We start from the raw sequence: 19,485 nt of genomic DNA on the forward strand, positions 1-19,485 counted from the left end.
CCTTAGCTTGCCTAGCAGTCTATCCTGTCTCCAGGCTTTACTCTATCCCTGACTCCACCATAGCCTATCTGAGGATCTGCAGCACATTCCAGACCCTCATGCCTGACCTCCTACCCCTCCTACCTCATTTCTTCCCTTTGTTTACCCTAAGTCTGTTCCCTGTTTCTCAGCCCATCCTGACCAGTAGATCGGAAGACACCTCCTATCTCTGGAGAATTTGTTCAAAACCACTGATTAATTTTTTGCAGAGACAAATTGTAGGTTTAAAATGAATGTGATGGATGCAGATTGGGAGTGCTAACGAGGTAGTAGCCATTGACAAAATAATCAATGTGTCAGGGGGTAGCGTGGTGGCAGACTGATTATTTGAACTCAGTCCCCAACACTGGAAAACATAAAAATCAAACTAAATAACAAGACCCATAAACATTCTAGGTATGTTCAATTTGAATACTTAGGAAGGAGTCTTTTTGTCTTTTTTTGCAAACAAAACAACAAGAAGAATAAAATCTCCCAAGGCTGCAGTAAAGTCGGATGCAGGAGCACTCCTGGCATTCTAGTGGCATAAGGGAAATCAGAGACAGGAGGATCCCCAGAAGTTCAGGGGCAGATGAACTATAGGAGACCTTGCTCAAACAAGGTGGAAAATGATAACTGACCCCAGAGGTTGTCATTGACCTCCACATGCATCCCGTGGTAAGTATGTATACCCACAAATGTGAGTGTGCAAAAAAAAAAAAAATCCTTTTTTAACAAATTAGATCCTTGGTACTAAATAGAGTCCAATAGGAAGAATTTATTCTAATGCTATACAGTATAGAAAGGTAACCATAGTTTAAAATAATTTGTATACATTTCACAATGTCTAGAAGTTAAACATATGGCATCACATGGAAATATAATATTTGTAAAGATCTGAAATAACTACTTATTGCCCCGATTTGAGCAATGCCTCATTTTTTTAGGGTCACAAGCAAAGTAGGTTCTTAAATGTCCAGGACATCCACATTGCAGCAAAGAAAAGCCAGACTCCAACTCCTGTTGCTGCTGAATATCAGGTCTTCCAGAACCGAACCCCCAGGGGGAAGCCCTGACCCTTAAGGGCATCTGGTCACAGAGGACCCGTCTGCCCTGTGTACCAGGCACTGAACACCATTCTTTTTGTCCCTGTTCTCTACAGAATGAATGTGAGGGGGACCTGGCTGAGGCCATGCCAGCACTGGAGGCTGCGCTCGCTGCCCTTGACACCCTGAACCCGACTGACATCACTCTGGTGAAGTCCATGCAGAATCCACCAGGCCCTGTCAAACTGGTGATGGAGAGCATTTGCGTCATGAAGGGGCTGAAGCCAGAGAGGAAGCCAGACCCTAGTGGCTCCGGTAACCACTCCCACTCCAAGCCATATTGTTCTGGACTCCTTGGGTTTTAGAGGAATTTGGAAGTATCAGCACGAGAATATATGTTTAAAGAGCTTAGTGATGCTTCATGTGTGTACGTGTGTGTGTGTGTGTGTGTGTGTGTGTGTGTGTGTGTGTAAGACACTGGGTGTCTTTGATCCATTCTCCATCTTATTTTTTGAGACAGGATCTCACTGAGCCTAGAGCTTGCCACCTCAGATAGACTGGCAGGCCAGAAAGCTCCAGGAATCCTCCTGTCCATATGTGCTTCCTCGGCTGAATGTAGTACTACAGGGTGTACTGCCACCCTTGCTTGTGCAGCAAGCATTTTGCTGAGTGAGCCACCTCTCTGGCTCACTTATGAATGTTTCTTGACCAGTCTTTAGCCACTTAGTCAGTTGAGAAAATTCAGATATCTGTATGTGCTAATGAACATCATCGAGGCCTCAGATTGCAGGTCACGACAAAAATGGAGGTCAGGTGGCTCATGAGCACATACAAGAAGAAAGTAGGAAACTGAGAGAATGAAACAGAACACACACAGAATGGAAGGAGGGAAGAGAGAAGAGATACAGACCCAGACATTTACGTTTAAGACATGCTCACTCATGAACATACATACATATTTGAATTGTCAAACTTGTGACCACAGGGGGATGAGGACAGAGGCAGGAAAACAGGCAGGGAAGGGAAAGGGAGAGGAAGAAGGAAAGGGGGGTATGCAGAAAGGTAGGAGGTGTCCTGGGGGAAAAAAGAAACAGAAAAATTGAGGCAAAAGTACTGAAGGTAGAGAGAAATGGAGATCAAGAAATAGAGCCATACATGTGGCCACAGAGACACAGAAAGGGTGAGTGGGGAGAAAGAAGGGAGATAGACAGAAGAACACACACACACACACACACACACACACACACACACACACACACACACACTGGTTAAGGTAGGGAAGAAACGTTAATTAGAAAGTTAGAGAAGGGCTCAGAGATAGAGAAATTGAGTGAAAACAATAACAAAAGGGTGGAAGAAAGAAACTGAGAGGCAGACGTGAGGGCCAGGCTTACGTCTATAATCCCAGCACTGCACTGAGGAGGACTGGGTGTTTGAGGCCAGCCTGGGCTACATAATGAGACTTTCTCAAAAGAGAGCAAGGAGTTTCCAATGTAGGATTGTATGTTACAAGTAGTGCCTTAAAACTGTACATGAACTTTCAAAACTGCCTGCACTTTGAGCTGTCCTGTCCTGGAGGAACCCTGCTAACCTTCATTCCTTCTGAATGCTAGAAATCCCTAGCCCTTCCTTGGACAACTTTTGGGCCCAGCTTCCCTTTGCTTAGCATCCCTTCTTGTCTGGCTGGCTTCAGGGCAATATTTGCTTGAAGAAGATATAAATTATAAGAAACAGCAAAGCAGGAGTGGACTTTGTGTGTGTGTGTGTGTGTGTGTGTGTGTGTGTGTGTGTGTGTCTGTGCTCACAGCATGCAAATGGACTCTCTTTTGTATGCACTTGTGAAAGCCAGAGCCAACTTAAGGTATTTCCCTCTGCTGTTTTTTCTCCATCTTATTTGAGACCAGGTCTCTCACTGAACCTGGGGCTTGCTGACTAGGCTGGACTGGGTGGTCGCTGAGTTCCCAGAATCTTCCTGTCTCCATACTTTCAGCATTAGGATTACTGGCACCTGCTGCCATGCCCACATTTTGCATGAGGGCAACGATCTGAACTCATCTTTCTGTTTATTTAGCAAGCACTCTATCCACTGGGCAGTCTCCCCAGCATCAGAAGTTGACTCTGGAGAAGCCTTTAGAGCTGCTTCTGAGGTACAGAGTCACAAGGAGAGCTTAATGCATGCTAAAACCATATCCCACTTCTAAAGACATTTGTCTTATTAGTCTTGGGTGTAACCTGGACCCAAGCACTTTTTAAAGTTCTCCAGGTGCTTCTAAGGTATAGGCTGGGTTGAAACCCAATGAGATAGAACATGTCCTGGTTATAAATGCCAGTGCTTACCAGGGGTCTCCAATTATCATCTCAGAACCCATCATTAAAATGTGTGGATTATTCGCCAAGCCCTTGGAACAATAGAGCAGTTGAGTTGGCTTTGAGTACCTTGAATTTAAATGGAGCAGATAATTTTCCCAAATGCAAACCAAGTCCTCCACAGGAAATATTTGCTATGTTTGTACTTAGGGATAGTTACATTATACTCCAGATTATGTCTCAAATATGGCTCTTGTCAAGAGTCCCAGCTTAGTATATGTTATAAATCAAAGAAGCTCTCAACTTTTTTCCCAACATGTCAGCCAATGGAGCATGGTCTCAGGGTAGGATTGAAAAACACTTGGTTAGCTGTTGGCTGGAAGGGTGTTTAGGATTCCTGTTCTGATGTAAAGCCAGCAAGCTCCTTCTCCAAGACTACTTCCTTACTTACTCACACTGTCCATTGCAGGAGAACTATGTTTTACCCAACCTGCCTCCCCAACTTGGAAATAAACATAGGCCCATGGGTGTGGCTTCTCTGATCCTCTCCAGTGATGAAGGAATCAGAAGTCACATTCGTCCAGCTCATATCCCAGCACCCAGTAGGCTGAGGCAGGAAGATTACAAACAAATTCAAGACCAGCCTGGGCTCACGTATTGACTCTTTGGATGGATGGATGGATGGATGGATGGATGGATGGATGGATGGATGGATGATCAGTCAACAGGGCATGAAGACGTCTGGTCTGGTCTCAACTAGTTGTCACTTATAGCATAGGCAAAGGGATCATGGGAAAGAACTTGAGATTATGAAGGAACTGAAGGAAAAATCCTTCAAGACCCAAATCCAGGGAACTAAGTACAGATGAGAAAGATATTTCCTGGGTTTCCCTGACAAGGAGCTTAGAATCCCCACCCTATCCTCACCCCCTGGATTTAATGAGCAGCTACTGTAGAATTTTACATCTCAACCAAAATGTCTCAATACGTTGTTTCCTATGATGAACAGGTAAGATGATAGAAGATTACTGGGGAGTGTCAAGAAAGGTCCTTGGAGATCTAAAGTTCTTGGAAAGTCTTAAGACATACGACAAAGACAACATCCCCTCGGTGATCATGAAGCGAATCCGGGAAAGGTTCATTGATCACCCTGATTTCCAGCCATCTGTCATTAAAAACGTATCATCTGCCTGTGAGGGCCTGTGCAAGTGGGTGAGGGCCATGGAAGTGTATGAACGAGTGGCCAAGGTGGTGGCTCCCAAAAGGGAGCGACTGAGGGAGGCTGAAGGGAAGCTGGAAATACAGATGCACAAGCTGAACCTTAAACGGGCAGAACTGAAGCTGGTGGAGGACAGACTCCAGGCTCTGAATGATGAGTTTGAAGAGATGAATGTCAAGAAAAAGATGCTGGAGGGAAATATTGATGTCTGCTCCCAGAAGCTGGTCAGGGCAGAGAAGCTCATCAGTGGTCTTGGTGGAGAGAGGGACAGATGGACAGAAGCTGCCCGGCAGCTGGGAATCCGATATAATTACCTGACAGGGGATGTGTTGTTGTCCTCTGGGACTGTGGCTTACCTGGGTGCCTTCACAGTGGATTATCGGGCCCAATGCCAGAATGAATGGTTGGAAACCTGTAAAGAGAAGGTCATTCCAGGCTCTGCTGACTTCAGCCTGAGCCACACCTTAGGGGATCCCATAAAAATCCGTGCTTGGCAGATAGCTGGGCTTCCTGTTGACTCCTTCTCTGTTGACAATGGCATCATTGTGTCCAACTCCAGACGTTGGCCTTTAATGATTGACCCTCAGGGACAGGCCAATAAGTGGGTGAAGAACATGGAAAAAACAAACAAGCTGTCTGTCATCAAGTTCTCTGATACCAACTACGTGAGGACTCTGGAAAACGCCTTGCAGTTCGGCACCCCTGTTTTACTGGAAAACGTTGGAGAAGAGCTGGATGCCTTCATTGAACCCATCTTGCTCAAGGCAACATTCAGACAGCAAGGTGTTGAGTATATGAGATTAGGTGAAAACATCATTGAATACTCAAGGGATTTTAAGTTCTACATAACCACGCGCCTGAGGAATCCACATTATCTCCCTGAAGTTGCTGTGAAAGTCTGTCTCCTCAACTTCATGATCACCCCCTTGGGTCTCCAAGATCAGCTCCTTGGTATTGTGGCTGCCAAGGAGAAGCCAGAACTAGAAGAGAAAAAGAACGAGTTGATTTTAGAAAGTGCTGAGAATAAGAAGCAGCTAAAGGAAATTGAAGATAAGATTCTAGAGGTCCTCTCCCTGTCCGAGGGCAACATCCTAGAAGATGAGACTGCCATCAAGGTTTTGTCCTCTTCTAAAGTGCTGTCTGAGGAAATCTCTGAGAAGCAGAAAATAGCCTCCGTGACAGAAACACAAATTGATCAGACCCGGTTGGGCTACAAGCCTGTGGCTATTCACTCTGCCACCATCTTCTTCTGTATCTCTGACCTGGCCCATATCGAGCCTATGTACCAGTACTCTCTGACATGGTTCATCAACCTCTACGTGCTTTCCCTAGCCAACAGCAGCAAGAGTGACGAGCTGGATCTACGCATCGAGTACATCATTGAACATTTTACCCTGAGCATCTACAACAACGTGTGCCGTTCCCTGTTTGAGAAGGACAAGCTACTTTTCTCCCTCCTCCTGACCATTGGCCTCTTGAAGGAAAAAAAGGCCATCAACGAGGAGGTTTGGTACTTCCTTCTAACTGGAGGTGTGGCCCTGGATAACCCCTTCCCCAACCCAGCTCCTGAATGGTTATCAGAGAAGTCATGGGGTGAAGTTGTTCGAGCCTCTTACTTACCTAAACTGAAAGGTTTGATGGAAGATATGGTAGAAAATATTACCGAATGGAAGAAAATCTATGACTCAGCCTGGCCCCAAGAGGAGGTACTCCCTTCACCTTGGAAGTACCTTCAAACACTGGAAAGGATGGTGATCCTACGGTGTTTGCGGCCTGACAAGATGGTCCCAGCTATTCAGGACTTCATTATTGAAAACATGGGAAAGACATTCATCGAAGCCCCGACCTTTGATCTCCAGGGATCCTACAATGATTCCAGTAGTTGTGCACCACTGATTTTCATACTGTCTCCAGGTGCAGACCCAATGGCAGGTAAGGGTAGTACATGTATGAAAAATACTGGATGCCCAAACTGTGGTGGTTGACAGCAGGTGTCTCAAACTTAGCTGGCCTTGAGTTGAAAAACAACTAACTGTGGTATCCCACCCTTCTTTTCTTCCTTCTTTCCTTCCTCCCTATACACAGTCCCTTTTTTGTCTTAATATTTAGCCCAGGCTGGCCTTGAACTAATAATCCTCCTGCCTTAGACTTGAAAGTACTGGGATTACAGACATCTGTCACAAGGCCTGGCTCAAGCAAAGCATTAGACTGAATAAGGCAAGTGAAAACTTCATTTCCCTCTTAAGGGAAATAGCCACTCCTCAGCACCCAGGAATCATGACATCTGGGAATATGAACCCAGGACAAGGAAAAGATCATCTGATTCTTTAAAGAATCCAGGGATGGAAAACTTAACCAGTCTTAAATGTTAATAACTCTTAAATTTTCCTTAAAATGCAATGAAGGGTGGGTTGTGGAAATATCTCAGTGGCTAGAGCACTTGCCAGGCATGCATGAGGAATTGAACCTGTTGTAAAGCTGGACAGTACATTGTGTGTCTGTAATTCAGTGCTCCAATGAAGAAATGGGAGAATGCTCAGAGGCTTACTAGACTAGAATAAACTGGTGAACAACACAGTCTGAAACAGGGCGGAGTGTGAACCTCTGGTTGTCCTCTGACCTCTGTGTACACACACACACACACACACACACACACACACACACACACACCAGGGTAAGGGGGGGTGACGACAGAGAGGCAGACAATTTTATTTTTAATGTAATTTAGGGTCAAACTCAGGATTACATTAGCTCTGAATTCATCATCTTTATCTTGAACTATTTTCTCTATTGCATCTTTAATTTAAAAAATGAATAGTAACACTGTAAATAGTTTTTAAAAATCAGCAAGATATAAGATTGTGATTCAACAGGGATAGGATTTCACTTCCCCCAGGCACATTTGACAAGGTATGGTGACATTTTTCTGCTATGTCTAGAAAGAGCTAAGATGCAGGATGTTGTATCAAGAGACCAAGGATGCTGTTCAACTCCCTACAGTGCATGCATGGGTCATTCCTTACAACAGAAGGTGTCATGGCCTAGGATGTCAGTCATGCTGAGGTTCCAGAAGCCTGGTGTGGAGTCTAAGGCCCATCTTCCCACTTTAGCTCCTCAGAGTGAACTCCTGTTAGCAATTTGTTGTAAGTGGGTCGGTTCGGGCTGCTGACAGGAACTAAGCTGCTTTCTCTCCTGTCAGATTTTCACACTCCTGTTTTCTCTGTTACCGAATGAAGAAATAGTACAAAGGATGCAAGTGACAAAATAGATGTTTGCTGGGGAGTTTTGCATGTGCCCTTGAAAAGGAAAAGCTTAGCACACCCGACCCTGGAAGGAATACAGAGGAGGGAAGTGAGTTGGTTTCAGGTTCCTATGGAGACCAAACATTCACATCAAGGAACAACACAATCCCTTTCTAACATCTTTGCCTTCATCACTTAAGTCTTTCTTCTTTTCTTTCCTTTTTTTGGGGAATTTCATGCTATGTGTTTTGATAATATTTATTCCTCTCAGAACCTACTCACCCAACTTTGTGCCTTATCTTTCTTTTTAAATAAACCTATCAAGTCCAACTTGAGCCCTCCATATACTCTTGGATGTGTGGCCTTTCATTAAAGAGGGATTGACTTATTACTGGCTACACTCATAAAGAAAACTGACTCTTTCTCTCCCAGAAACTACCAGTTAGTTGTCAATGGCTCCCTAGTTATGGGTGAGACTTCATGCCTACCTCTACTCTCCATGCTGAGATTTTATCTGGCTTGAGCTTGCAGAGTTCTTGTACATGCCATAACAACTGTTTTTGAGTTCGTGTGTGCCACTGCCCTGCTATGTCTAGAAAGCACTATTTCCTTGTAGTCGTCTACCACCTCTGGCTCTTACAATCGTTTCTGACATTGCTTCCAAAATGGTCCCTGACCCTGGAACGGAGGGGATGTGATGTAGATCTCCATTTAGGGGTGAGTACTCTACAGTCTTTTATTCTCTGCTCTTTGACTGGTTGTCTCTGTGTCAATCACCATCTACTTCAAAAGGAAGTTTCTCTGATGAGAGTTGAGAAATGCACTCATCTATGGGTGTAATGATAAATCATTAAGAGTCAGTTTAATACTGTGTCTATTTAGCAAAAATAATAGTAATGGGTTCTCCCTTAGAATCCATGATCTTTTCATAGCCTGATAACGATGCAAGGTATGGGTTTTATTTGTGGAGTGGAACTTAAATCCCGTTTTTTAAGTTCCCATTTTTTAAGTTAGTTACTCCCATAATATTTGTGTCACTTGTGACCCGATAGGCCTGCCTTGTCAGTCCAGTCTGTATTGACCCTTGCAAAGTTTACAGCTGGGTAAGATTATTGTTACTAACCACCACCACCCCAGGGATCACAAATACCACTGTCCAGCACTACTAAAGCTAGCCAGCAAGAAAGAAGCTTCCAGGTAAGTACTAGCTTGATTTTCCCATGTTTTGTGACTCAAGTGGGTGATGATTTGAGAAATAGGGTTCTTTTTTAAAAGATTTTATTTATTTATTATGTATGCAACATTCTGCTTCCATGTATATCTGCACACCAGAAGAGGGCACCAGATCTCATAATGGATGGTTGTGAGCCACCATGTGGCTGCTGGGAATTGAACTCAGGACCTCTGGAAGACCAGCCAGTGCTCTTAACCTCTGAGCCATCCCTCCAGCCCGAGTAAATAGGGTTCTTGATGTCGAATTCTGGAGGGTACACAGTAGCATTGGCAGCCTGTAGTGTTTGGGGGTCTGTGGGACCTCACTGACCAATAACTCCCAAAGAGGTAATCCATTACTGGTACTAGGCTGTTTATGTGTTAGCCTGTGGTGTAGATCCATTATAGGATGACTCCAATTATCTCAAAAGTCCTTTATGTGTCAATTTTTATAAAGAGAACTAGTACAGCCAAGAAAAATAAAACAGAAAAATAGGACAGAGGTCTAAGGATGATCTGATGATGACAGTGGTGCTGAATGAGTCTGGTGGGTGATGTTTTGCAGGTAGAGGACAGGCTGGTACCTGCTGTCTGGTTGTCTTCCCTTTCCTCATTGAAATTATTGGTAGTGGCGGTAAAGAGATGACTCCACCATTAAGAGCATTTACTCTTCTTGCAGAGGACATGGGTTTGGTTCTCAGAACTGACATGGTGGTTGATAACCATCTGTACTCCAGTTCCATGGGATCTGATGTCTTCTAACTTCTTTAGATATCAGGCACACGTGTGCTACACATACATACATGCAGGCAAGACACTCATGTGTATCATATATCCAAATATATGTATTTGGAGGGCCTGGCATGATTACACAAGCTATTTGTGAGCCAGGCATGACCATAGGAGCCAGCTGTCCAAACCATCACCTCCTCCCTTATAAAGTTTGCTATCATCCTTTCATCTCATGAAATGGCTCTCAATTTTGGTTGCCCTTGAGTTATATGAAGAGCTTTAAAAATAATCTTGGTGTGACCTAGACTAATTTGATTAGAATATTTAGGGTAAAATCCAGGCATCCTATCCTGTTTTATAAAGCATTTGGGATAATTCTACGGTGGGAAGCACTGACTTGAATGGCATTGGCAGACTTTAAAAATCATTTCCAGCATGTGTTATTGCATTAGGGGCTGCAACACAGTGACATTTTAATTCTTTCCTTCCCTCTGCATCCATTAGCTGAGACTCTTCCTTAGAGAAGAATTTCCCTCTGCCAACTCTTAGGTTTACTCTGAATATAGTTCAACGAGGCAAGTGAAACAGATGCACCATTCTTTCTGTTCTTTTACCAGCAGTCTGGACATTGAGTCGCTGCCCTGACAACCTCCAATGAGATCAGTGGAAGAATTGTTTGTTTGTTTGTTTTTTGGTGCCATTGTGAATATATAGAATGTAACTACGCATTTCAGATGTGGTAGTGTTCAATGTTACTGCTGCCATGGTTCTTTTTCTAAGTTGTTCTGTGTGTCTGATGCTCAAATTCGCTCTGCGACTTATGGGAGTTCCTTCATGCCTGCCTACTTTTCCAATAAGGCAAATAGATCATGATTCTTCTTGCCTTCTGGAACTCCCATACATTCTAGACACATATGTAACATTTTCTGTCCCAGACCTGGAAACATTTTTTTAAGATGGAGTCTCTGTGGCCCAGGCTGACCTCAAGCTCACTATGCAGCCCAGGCTGACACTTGTTCTATCTCAGCTGTCCCAGTGCTGGGATTACATGCATACACCACCATGCCTGGCTTGGGGAGTAATTCTTGAAGGAAGCCCAGATCTTTCAGCAGGCAACTGTATGCAGAGACCAACAGTCTGGGTGCTAGACATACTCATGACTCCTGAGAGAACCACTGCCCATACACCTTACTGTCCACTTCTTCTTTTGTTGGCTGTACCTAGTGTGAGAAACAATGCTTCATACTATAAGTACTGGAGGTACAGGGTAGCAAAATAAAAATATTTTCTATTGTTTCTGGAGAAACTAAGCATAAACAAACAAACAAACAAACAAAACCACAAAATGGTGGGCTTTTCTAGTCCTAATCATATTCCCCCGACCCCTCAGTTCCCCATTGGCTGAGAAACTGAGATTGGCACTTCAGTGTATGGGATGAGGGAGCATCATCTGGCCCACTTCAGAGACCATACCTAATCCTTGGAGTATTAATTCTGATGGTTCTATGTGCTGACTGTCTCTTATCATGATAAGCAATAGACTTCCTAGTGTGGCTTATACTTTTATAGTAACTTCTCCATAACCAAATTTATGTCACTTTGTGGAAAGTTCATTGAGTTTTTAAGAGTGTCCCCAAAAGAGATGGCCCCACCCTTTACCACAGGTTTGGGAGACTTGGCCCCAATGGCATGGGTCTAAGAGAGCTGGCTCTGCACCTCGCCTGAGAGGGTGGTCCCAGGGGCCAACACCAACCAGTCCAGCTACCACCCAGACCCACATCCTGATCCTTGGGTTGGCCCACCCTAACATTTGTCCCATCTATGACCTGCATGCAAAGGAACTGTACTTCGAAACAATAATCACAGGATCTCTATGACTCAGGGCAGCAACAGAATATCCGAGAGGGGGTTTGGTAATGACGGTGTGCCAGAGGCCTTGAACCAGACCCACATGACTCATTGCAATGAAAATTTTGTGGGTGGGGCTGATAGGACAAAAGGGTATACTGCATGACAAACTGTAGCTTCTGATGCCACTATGATGAATGAAGAGGTGTTGGAAAGATGGCAGAACAGGGTGGGTTTTTGTTTGTTTCATTTTTAAATTAATTTGCGGGGGACATACTGCAGGGGTGAGGGGTGGAGATGGAGGGACTGGCAGGTGAGTGGGATTGGAGTTCATGATGTGAAACTTTTAAAGAATCAATAAAGAATGATGTTTTTAAAACAGTGTCCCAAAATAGAAGAAGTTTGCACATGTAGATACTGGTGCTCCAGGGATTTGGTTTCATTCGAAATTTCTCAGCTAGGAACTCTGCAGCTAAAGACTACTGTGAATTCATGTTCCTTGTCCTTATGCAGAATGAACTTGGTGTTTTGATTTCTCTCACTGAAGATCTATTCACTTTTCCACTCCAGCTTCAGTTCAATAGCTCCTATGAGTTAGGAACCAGATTTTTGCCTTTTTTAATCTGAAATCACAGCCCATTGAGGATGTTAACTTTATACATAAGTCTCAGTTCCAGCTTCCTGTCCCTTAAGAGTGCAAAGCTAGAGCCAGGCTTCATGGGGCATATTTGTAATCTCAGAACTTAGGAGGCTGAGGGAGAAGGATCACAGGTTTGAGTTAGCCTGGACTACATAGCATGAAACACTGAATGATAATAATAGTAGTAACAACAACAACAACAACAACAATAATAATAACAAATAGTCTATGAGTTTAGAGAAAATGCCAAACAGTTGCCAGTCAGTTGCCGCTCCATTTGCAAGCCTCTGAGATATAAAGAAAGATACTGATTTAGCAATTAACAGAGGCTAATAAGTTTATTTCTAAATCTAAAATGTCAATGTGTCCCTCCTTTTGCATCCTAACTATTAATCTGGTCTTATCTGGCTCTTCTTTCAAAAACTTCTCTTTCTTCCTGGTCTCAGGTCTGCTAAAGTTTGCAGATGATGTTGGCATGGGAGGTACCAAAATACAGACCATCTCCCTTGGCCAAGGCCAAGGCCCTATTGCTACCAAAATGATCCATAGAGCCATCCAAGATGGGAGCTGGGTGGTTCTACAGAACTGCCACCTGGCTACAAGTTGGATGCCTGCACTGGAGAAGATCTGTGAGGAGGTTATTGTCCCGGAGAACACCAACCCAGTGTTCAGGTGAGATGCTGCCCCATCTGGGCAAGGCCCTGGGACCCAGCTCAAGCTCTAGACAGCATTCTGGTAGCTGACAGTAAAAAGGGGGGAGGGATAGTCCTGCTTTGAGAAACTTCTGAGCTAGCGAAGACAGCTCATAGGAGACTGGTCTTGATGGCAAGTATTCTTTGCTTTTCTGTTGCTGTCATAAACACCATGAACAAACGCAACTTGGACAGGAAAGTTTTATTTCAGCTGACATTTTTGGGTAACCATCCACCATGGAGAAAAGCCAGGGCAGGAACTCTAGGAAGACATCAAGACAAGAACTGAAGCAGAGAATGTGGAGGACCATTGCTTACTGGCTTGTTCTCTCTGGCATATGCTCAGTCAGCTTTTCTATATATCCTAGCTTCCAGCTCCCCTGGGAGTAGCCCACAGTGGAAAGGGGTGCTCCCATATCAATCATCAATCAAGACAATTTCTTACAGACATAGCACAGGCCAGTCTGATTGACTCTTATCCTCTCCTGTTCTATGTGTGGCCCAAATTCACCTACAGTGGCTTCTCCCAGGGGAGCACATGAAATGCCTGGGCCATGGAGATTGCAAAACAAAGACCACTGAGCAGGCTATGGGGATGTTGCAGCTTAAGAATCACATGGTGTGCCTGGCATGGTGGCACAGGTCTTTAATCCCAGCACTGGAGAGAAAGAGGCAGGTGTATCTGTGGGAGTTTCAGGACAGCCTGGTCTACATAGTGAATTCCAGGTCAGCCAGAGCTATATAGTGAGACTCCATCTCAAAACAAACAAAAAAGAATTACATGATGTGGTATTCACCAAGGTATTTCCTCATGTTGGGTATAATGGCACAATACTTTGTACCCTGAAGACCCTACCCTTTATGGAGCTCAGTTGGGGTCCCTGCATTTGAAATCACAGGCCAGAAAGAGTTAAAGGAGTGCTGCCAGTTTGGGAGAGGAGAGGCCACAGTTACCAGAGAATTTCCTGCTTAATTTTGGTGAAAATGAGAAGCTCTGAGCAAGCTCCAGCCAGCTGGCCTGTCTCCCTCCAACAATAACTAAAGGGGTGGGGATAGTGAAAAGGTCACAGAGGAGCATCCCACAACACTCCTTCCCTGGGATCCTGAAGATGGTGAACATGTCTTCACTCCAACCAGTTATCTCTAGAATGCTTAACTAGGAACTCTTCAGGCCAGGCAAAATCCTGGAGCTGTGTGGTGTAGAGGCCAACCATCCATTAGAGTTGACACCTGGAAGGTAATCCTAGGAAGCCTCCAGCAATCCCACAGGGTCTAGAATGAGAGAACAGAACAGCATGATCATTGGAGATCGAAAGAAGAGACCAGAATGAGTCCAACCACCACTAGACTACGCTGAGAGGACAGTGCAGGCTTATTTTCTGGGGGGAAACTTGTGGTTCAGACATCAACACATAAGAGCCTTGCAGTCAGCATTATTCAGTTGAGGAGATGGTTTTATATACATAGGCAGAAATTCCTATGAGGAGCTTCACCACCAACGGCTGCAGAGGAATGGTTCTGGACAACAAGAAAAGGAGGCCTGGCATCTGGCCAGTGACCACCTGCAGGTCCCGAATGCATGCTATGTGTAGCCTCAGACTCACTGGCACAGAGCCCCTTACACAGTCCTCAGTGCCCAGCAGCAGACAGACTAAACCAGGTGTCCCGACAAGCTCATATACCAGTGGTTCTCAACCTTCGCAATGCTGTGACCTTTTAATACAGTTCCTCATGTTGTGGTGACCCCAACCATAAAAATATTTCGTGGCTACTTCATAACTGTAATTTTATTACTGTTATGAATCATAATGTAAATATCTTATATGCAAGATATGTGACCCTCAAAGGGGTCGAAACCTACAGGTTGAGAGCCACTGTCATATACAGAGGGCCCAGTCAGGCTTAGCCATGGAACACCCAGGAAGACCTGTCCTCAGTGATGAGCTCAGCACAGAGGCACAATGCTGGGAGTAGTGACTCAGATGGGCTTGCCTATAGATTCAAGCTTGGCAGAACTGACACAGGCCTTGAGGCAGAAGTTTTACACTCAGCTTGAACAGTTTTCAGTCATGTTTACAATGTCGCTGGCTTTCTCTACCTCACATACCAGCAGATTCTCTGTGCATGCCCTTGCTCTCCAGCCCACCTAGAGAGCAGAGGGCTTCCTGTAGGAGTGTGAGATCCAACCCAGGACTGCAGGAACTGGAGTGAAGGTACAGAGCCTGGGTGCCCTTCTGTAGCCAACCCAGGCTCAGGGTCACCTCTTAGAATGCCCACTATTACCTCCTGGCACAGACACCTTAGTTCTGCACTGCAGTCCTGAGGGTCCATAGCTGTGGACACAGATGCAGTGTTCTGTCATGGGACCAACTCCTCCAGCAATCACATTGGCCTATAAGCCTCCACTCACAGGGAACTGCCCAGAACATGTAGCCTGCATAGCATTAGGGAAGTCACTCCTATGCCTGGGCACTTGGGCCCATGCTCAATCACTAGATAAGACATAGCGAGATGTTTTAAAATAATTATTGTTGTAAATACCGCTTGCTATCTAGCACCATTGCTTACTCCTCTAATCTGTATTTCTGGACTTCATGGAGTTTTCATCAACTGGAAATAGCAGTTGCATTCATAGATTGAATATTAGAACCAGACAGGCTTTAAACTCATTTTCCGCTCCATTGTCAGGTTTGTCTTATTCTAAGCCAGGTCATAAGACTGACTTGTGAGCTAAATCCAACCTGTTGCAGTTCTAATATGGCTTGCCATCTAATTTTTAAATATCTGAAAAAAACCTAAAAAATAAAATTTTAATGACACGTGAAAATCAAATTTCACTGTCTATACATTAAGTTTTACTTAAAACACCCATGATTATTTATATACTATCTATGTCTAGTTCATTTGAGCAGGCACTATATGAGCCCACCAAGTCTAAAATATTTATCATTCTGTCATTTGTGATAATGGTTAATAATGGTAGCTATTATTTTTGTTATTATTTACCAATGTAACCTATTGCATTACTCTGAACAGCTGGGTTATTTTTGTATTTCCAGACTCTGGCTAACTAGCTATCCATCAGAGAAGTTTCCTGTTAGCATTCTCCAGAATGGGATCAAAATGACCAACGAGCCCCCAAAAGGGCTCAGGGCCAACCTCCTGCGTTCCTACCTCAATGACCCCGTCTCAGACCCTGTGTTCTTCCACAGCTGTTCAAAGCCAATTATGTGGCAAAAACTGTTGTTTGGACTTTGCTTCTTCCACGCCATTGTCCAAGAGAGGAGGAACTATGGAGCCCTAGGTGAGAAATGACAGCATATCCAAGTGACCTGGGGATGGACCACAGGTAGAATCTACAGGTTTGCACTGAGATGATGTGGCCAGAAAGATAATTCACATGCTCTAGGAATGACTTAGCTGAGATGGTGTGGCCAGAAAGATAATTCACATGCTCTAGGAATGACTTAGCAAATATTTATGCTAAGTATGAATTGTTATTTTACTGGGCTATCACTTGATACCCTTTTTTTTTTCTTCTCTAAATATGGCAACCTGATAACCAAGTCGATGCAAAAAAGAAATAAACAAACAAAAATGAGTGATGCTTGGAGATGGCAGCACAAGGACTTGAATTCTATCCCAGCGTCTACATAAACAGCTAGCAATGTGCCATGCATCTGTTTTCTCTGTGCTGGGGAGGTGGACTGCATGATCTGAGCCTGCTGGACAGCCAACCTAGGGGGCTCCAGGTTCTAGTAAGAGACCCTATCTCAAAAAAGTAAGATGGATGCTGGCATCTGAGGACTAGCATCCAAGGTTGACCTCTTGGCTCCACACTCGTGCACACACATGAACACACACAAAATTGATATTCCAAAATTAGGGGACCTCCACATAGTGAAGTAGATAATGAGTGGAACATACTTCCTTTAGGCATAATAACCATTCCCCAGAGAGTTGTCACCAGGGAACCTACAACATACAAGTTAACTGTCTTTACATGTGCATAATTATGAAAGAAATACACCTGGGCACTTGCTTGTACTTTTTTAAAAAATCATAATGCATTTATCTATCAATGGAAACTAACTAATGAGTAACTAAACAACCCTGTTAAGAAACTATCAAACCGCTGTCATCCTGTCTTCCATGGTGGATGACCTGTCTTGCCTATGGGCTGCTTTTGATCTTGCTGAACAGCTTTGGAAGGACCCACTGTGGGGTCGATCCAGAGGGAAACTGTCCTCATGGTGGTTCTTTCTGGCTATTGCATTCCTTTCCTTCTTTTTTAAAAAAAGTAATTTCTAAAGTTAGTATACACAGAAAATAATGGGTCTCATTATGACATCTCCATGCACATGCCTCGTGCTTTGTTCTTGTTAGTTCCCTTCCCCTACTGTCCTGTCCCACCCACTCCTCTGGATTCTCTGGGTGATTCCCTTCCTCCAACCCTGGTAGCCCCACAGGCCCTGTGACTGTGCATTGAGAGTGGAAGGGAGGGAACAGCCTGGGCCCGCCTTTCATGCAGCATCTCTTCACACCCCTTTCCTCCCCCTCCTACCCTACAATCCCTCTTCCCCTCCAACCCATATCCCCCCTTTCCACTCCCCTCCTACCCCATCATCCCCCTCGCCCTCCAGCCCCTATCCTCCCTTTTCCACTCCTCCCCCTCCTACCCCGACTATCTGCCTCACCCCATCCTCCTCCCACCCCATCAACCCCTCCTACTACCTCCCCCTCCTACTCCTCCCCCTACCCTTCTCCTCCCCCTCTTTTTTTTTGAGTCAAATATCTTTTATTTACAAGCCTGCTTCACATGTCAATTCCTTCTCCCTTCTCCCTCCCCTCTCCACCAACCCCCATCAGCCCCCCACCTCATGCCCCCTCTGCTCCCCAGGAAGGGTAAGGCCCTCCATGGGGGGTTCCCCAAAGTCTGTTATATCTTCCTGGGCAGGGCCTAGGCCCTCCCCCATGTGTCCAGGCTGAGAGAGCATCCTCCATGTGGGATGGGCTCCCAGTCCCTTCTTACACCAGGGATAAATACTGATCCACTATCAGGGGCCCCATAGAGTGCCGAGGCCTCCTCGTTGACATCCACATTCAGGGGTCTGGATGAGTCCTATGCTGGCCTCCCAGACAGCAGTCTGGGGTCCATGAGCTCCCCCTTGTTCAGGTCAGCTGTTTCTGTGGGTTTCACCAGCCTGGTCCCAATCTCTTTGCTCTTCATCCCTCCCTCCCTCTCCTCCCACTCTTATCCTCCCCTCCTACCCCATCCTCTCCCTCACAGCCCTATCCTCCTCTTCCCACTCCTATTCTCCCTCTCCTACCCCACCCTCCCTCTTCCACCCCTACTTCCCCCTTCAAACCCATCCTCCTCCTTACACCAGAACTCCAGAAATCTATGCAACGATTTGTCTCAAAACCAGCTATCCCATCATGCTTTTTCCAGTATATGAGTTAAGTTACATTTTTAATTTGAATATGATTGTTTAGCAGGAAATTAAATTTCTTTGCAAGGGGCTGGAGACATGGTTCAATGTTTCATAGCATTTGTTCCTCTTGCACAGGACCCAAATTCAATTCCTAGCATCCTCACGATGGCTCACAAATCTGTAACTCCAGTTCCAGGGGATCCAATACCTCTAGAATCCTGTACTCTGCAAACACACACATGGTGCACATACATACAGGCAAAACACGCATAAACATGAAATAAAAACTTTTAAAAATTGAAAAAAGATTCCTCTGTGAAATCATTAACCCCAGAAGTTCAGTGACAATTTCTGTAAGACTGGCCATGCAGTTCTCCCATGAGTGCAGGAAGAAGTCTACAGACCAGCTCCACTGGCCGCCCAGCCATAGCTCCTGCTCTCAGCTATGCTATCCATGTTGTTTTTGGAAGCCTGTGCTTTACCACAGTCTTCCAGGCAGGCTGAATAAATCCTGTCTCACAGATCCCAGGATGTTAACATTTCCTTCACAAACGGGGAGATCCATAAAGAAACCGATTCTAGAATGGATGCTTTCTCGGGCAGAATGGCTGCCATGTTGGCAATAAATCAAGGCAAATAGTTGGCTGGGTGCTGGTTACTCACAGGGCTGAAAGAGGTCCTTGATCCACAATGATGCTTACCTTAGGTGCTCAGTCTCTGAGTGGAAATTAAGAACTCTCAGCTCCAAAGCCTGTAATTCTTCTCTGCCTCTTGCAGGTTGGAACATCCCCTATGAATTCAATGAGTCTGACCTGAGGATTAGCATGCGGCAGATCCAGATGTTTCTCAATGATTACAAGGAGGTGCCCTTTGAAGCTCTGACCTACCTGACAGGTATTTATGGACAGAGCTTTGCTGCCCTAATCTTCTGGTACCCTCCCTCATTCATTCAAAAAATACTGATCTTTTGCTAATGTTTGTTGTCTTGTTGGGTACAATAAAAAACAAAACCAGAATTAAGATATAGGCTTCCATGGTCAGGTGGCTCAGTCTGAGAGGGTAGAGAATGTAAATGAACAAATGACAATGCAGTG

General features: G+C 44.8%; 1 protein-coding gene across 1 annotated transcript in view; it reads left to right on the forward strand.

Moving 5' to 3' along the window:
* Dnah3 (dynein axonemal heavy chain 3) overlaps positions 1 to 19,485 on the forward strand; it is a 163,945-nt gene that overhangs the window by 129,110 nt on the left and 15,350 nt on the right. Inside the window, exons 51-55 of the mRNA XM_035441306.1 lie at positions 1,181 to 1,379; positions 4,381 to 6,522; positions 12,711 to 12,936; positions 16,016 to 16,260; positions 19,169 to 19,285. Coding sequence (XP_035297197.1) covers positions 1,181 to 1,379; positions 4,381 to 6,522; positions 12,711 to 12,936; positions 16,016 to 16,260; positions 19,169 to 19,285 — 2,929 coding nt within the window. The remainder of the gene's footprint in view (positions 1 to 1,180; positions 1,380 to 4,380; positions 6,523 to 12,710; positions 12,937 to 16,015; positions 16,261 to 19,168; positions 19,286 to 19,485) is intronic.

The sequence above is a fragment of the Cricetulus griseus genome, chromosome 3 (genome assembly GCF_003668045.3).
Source record: "Cricetulus griseus strain 17A/GY chromosome 3, alternate assembly CriGri-PICRH-1.0, whole genome shotgun sequence".
Taxonomy (NCBI): Eukaryota; Metazoa; Chordata; class Mammalia; order Rodentia; family Cricetidae; genus Cricetulus; species Cricetulus griseus.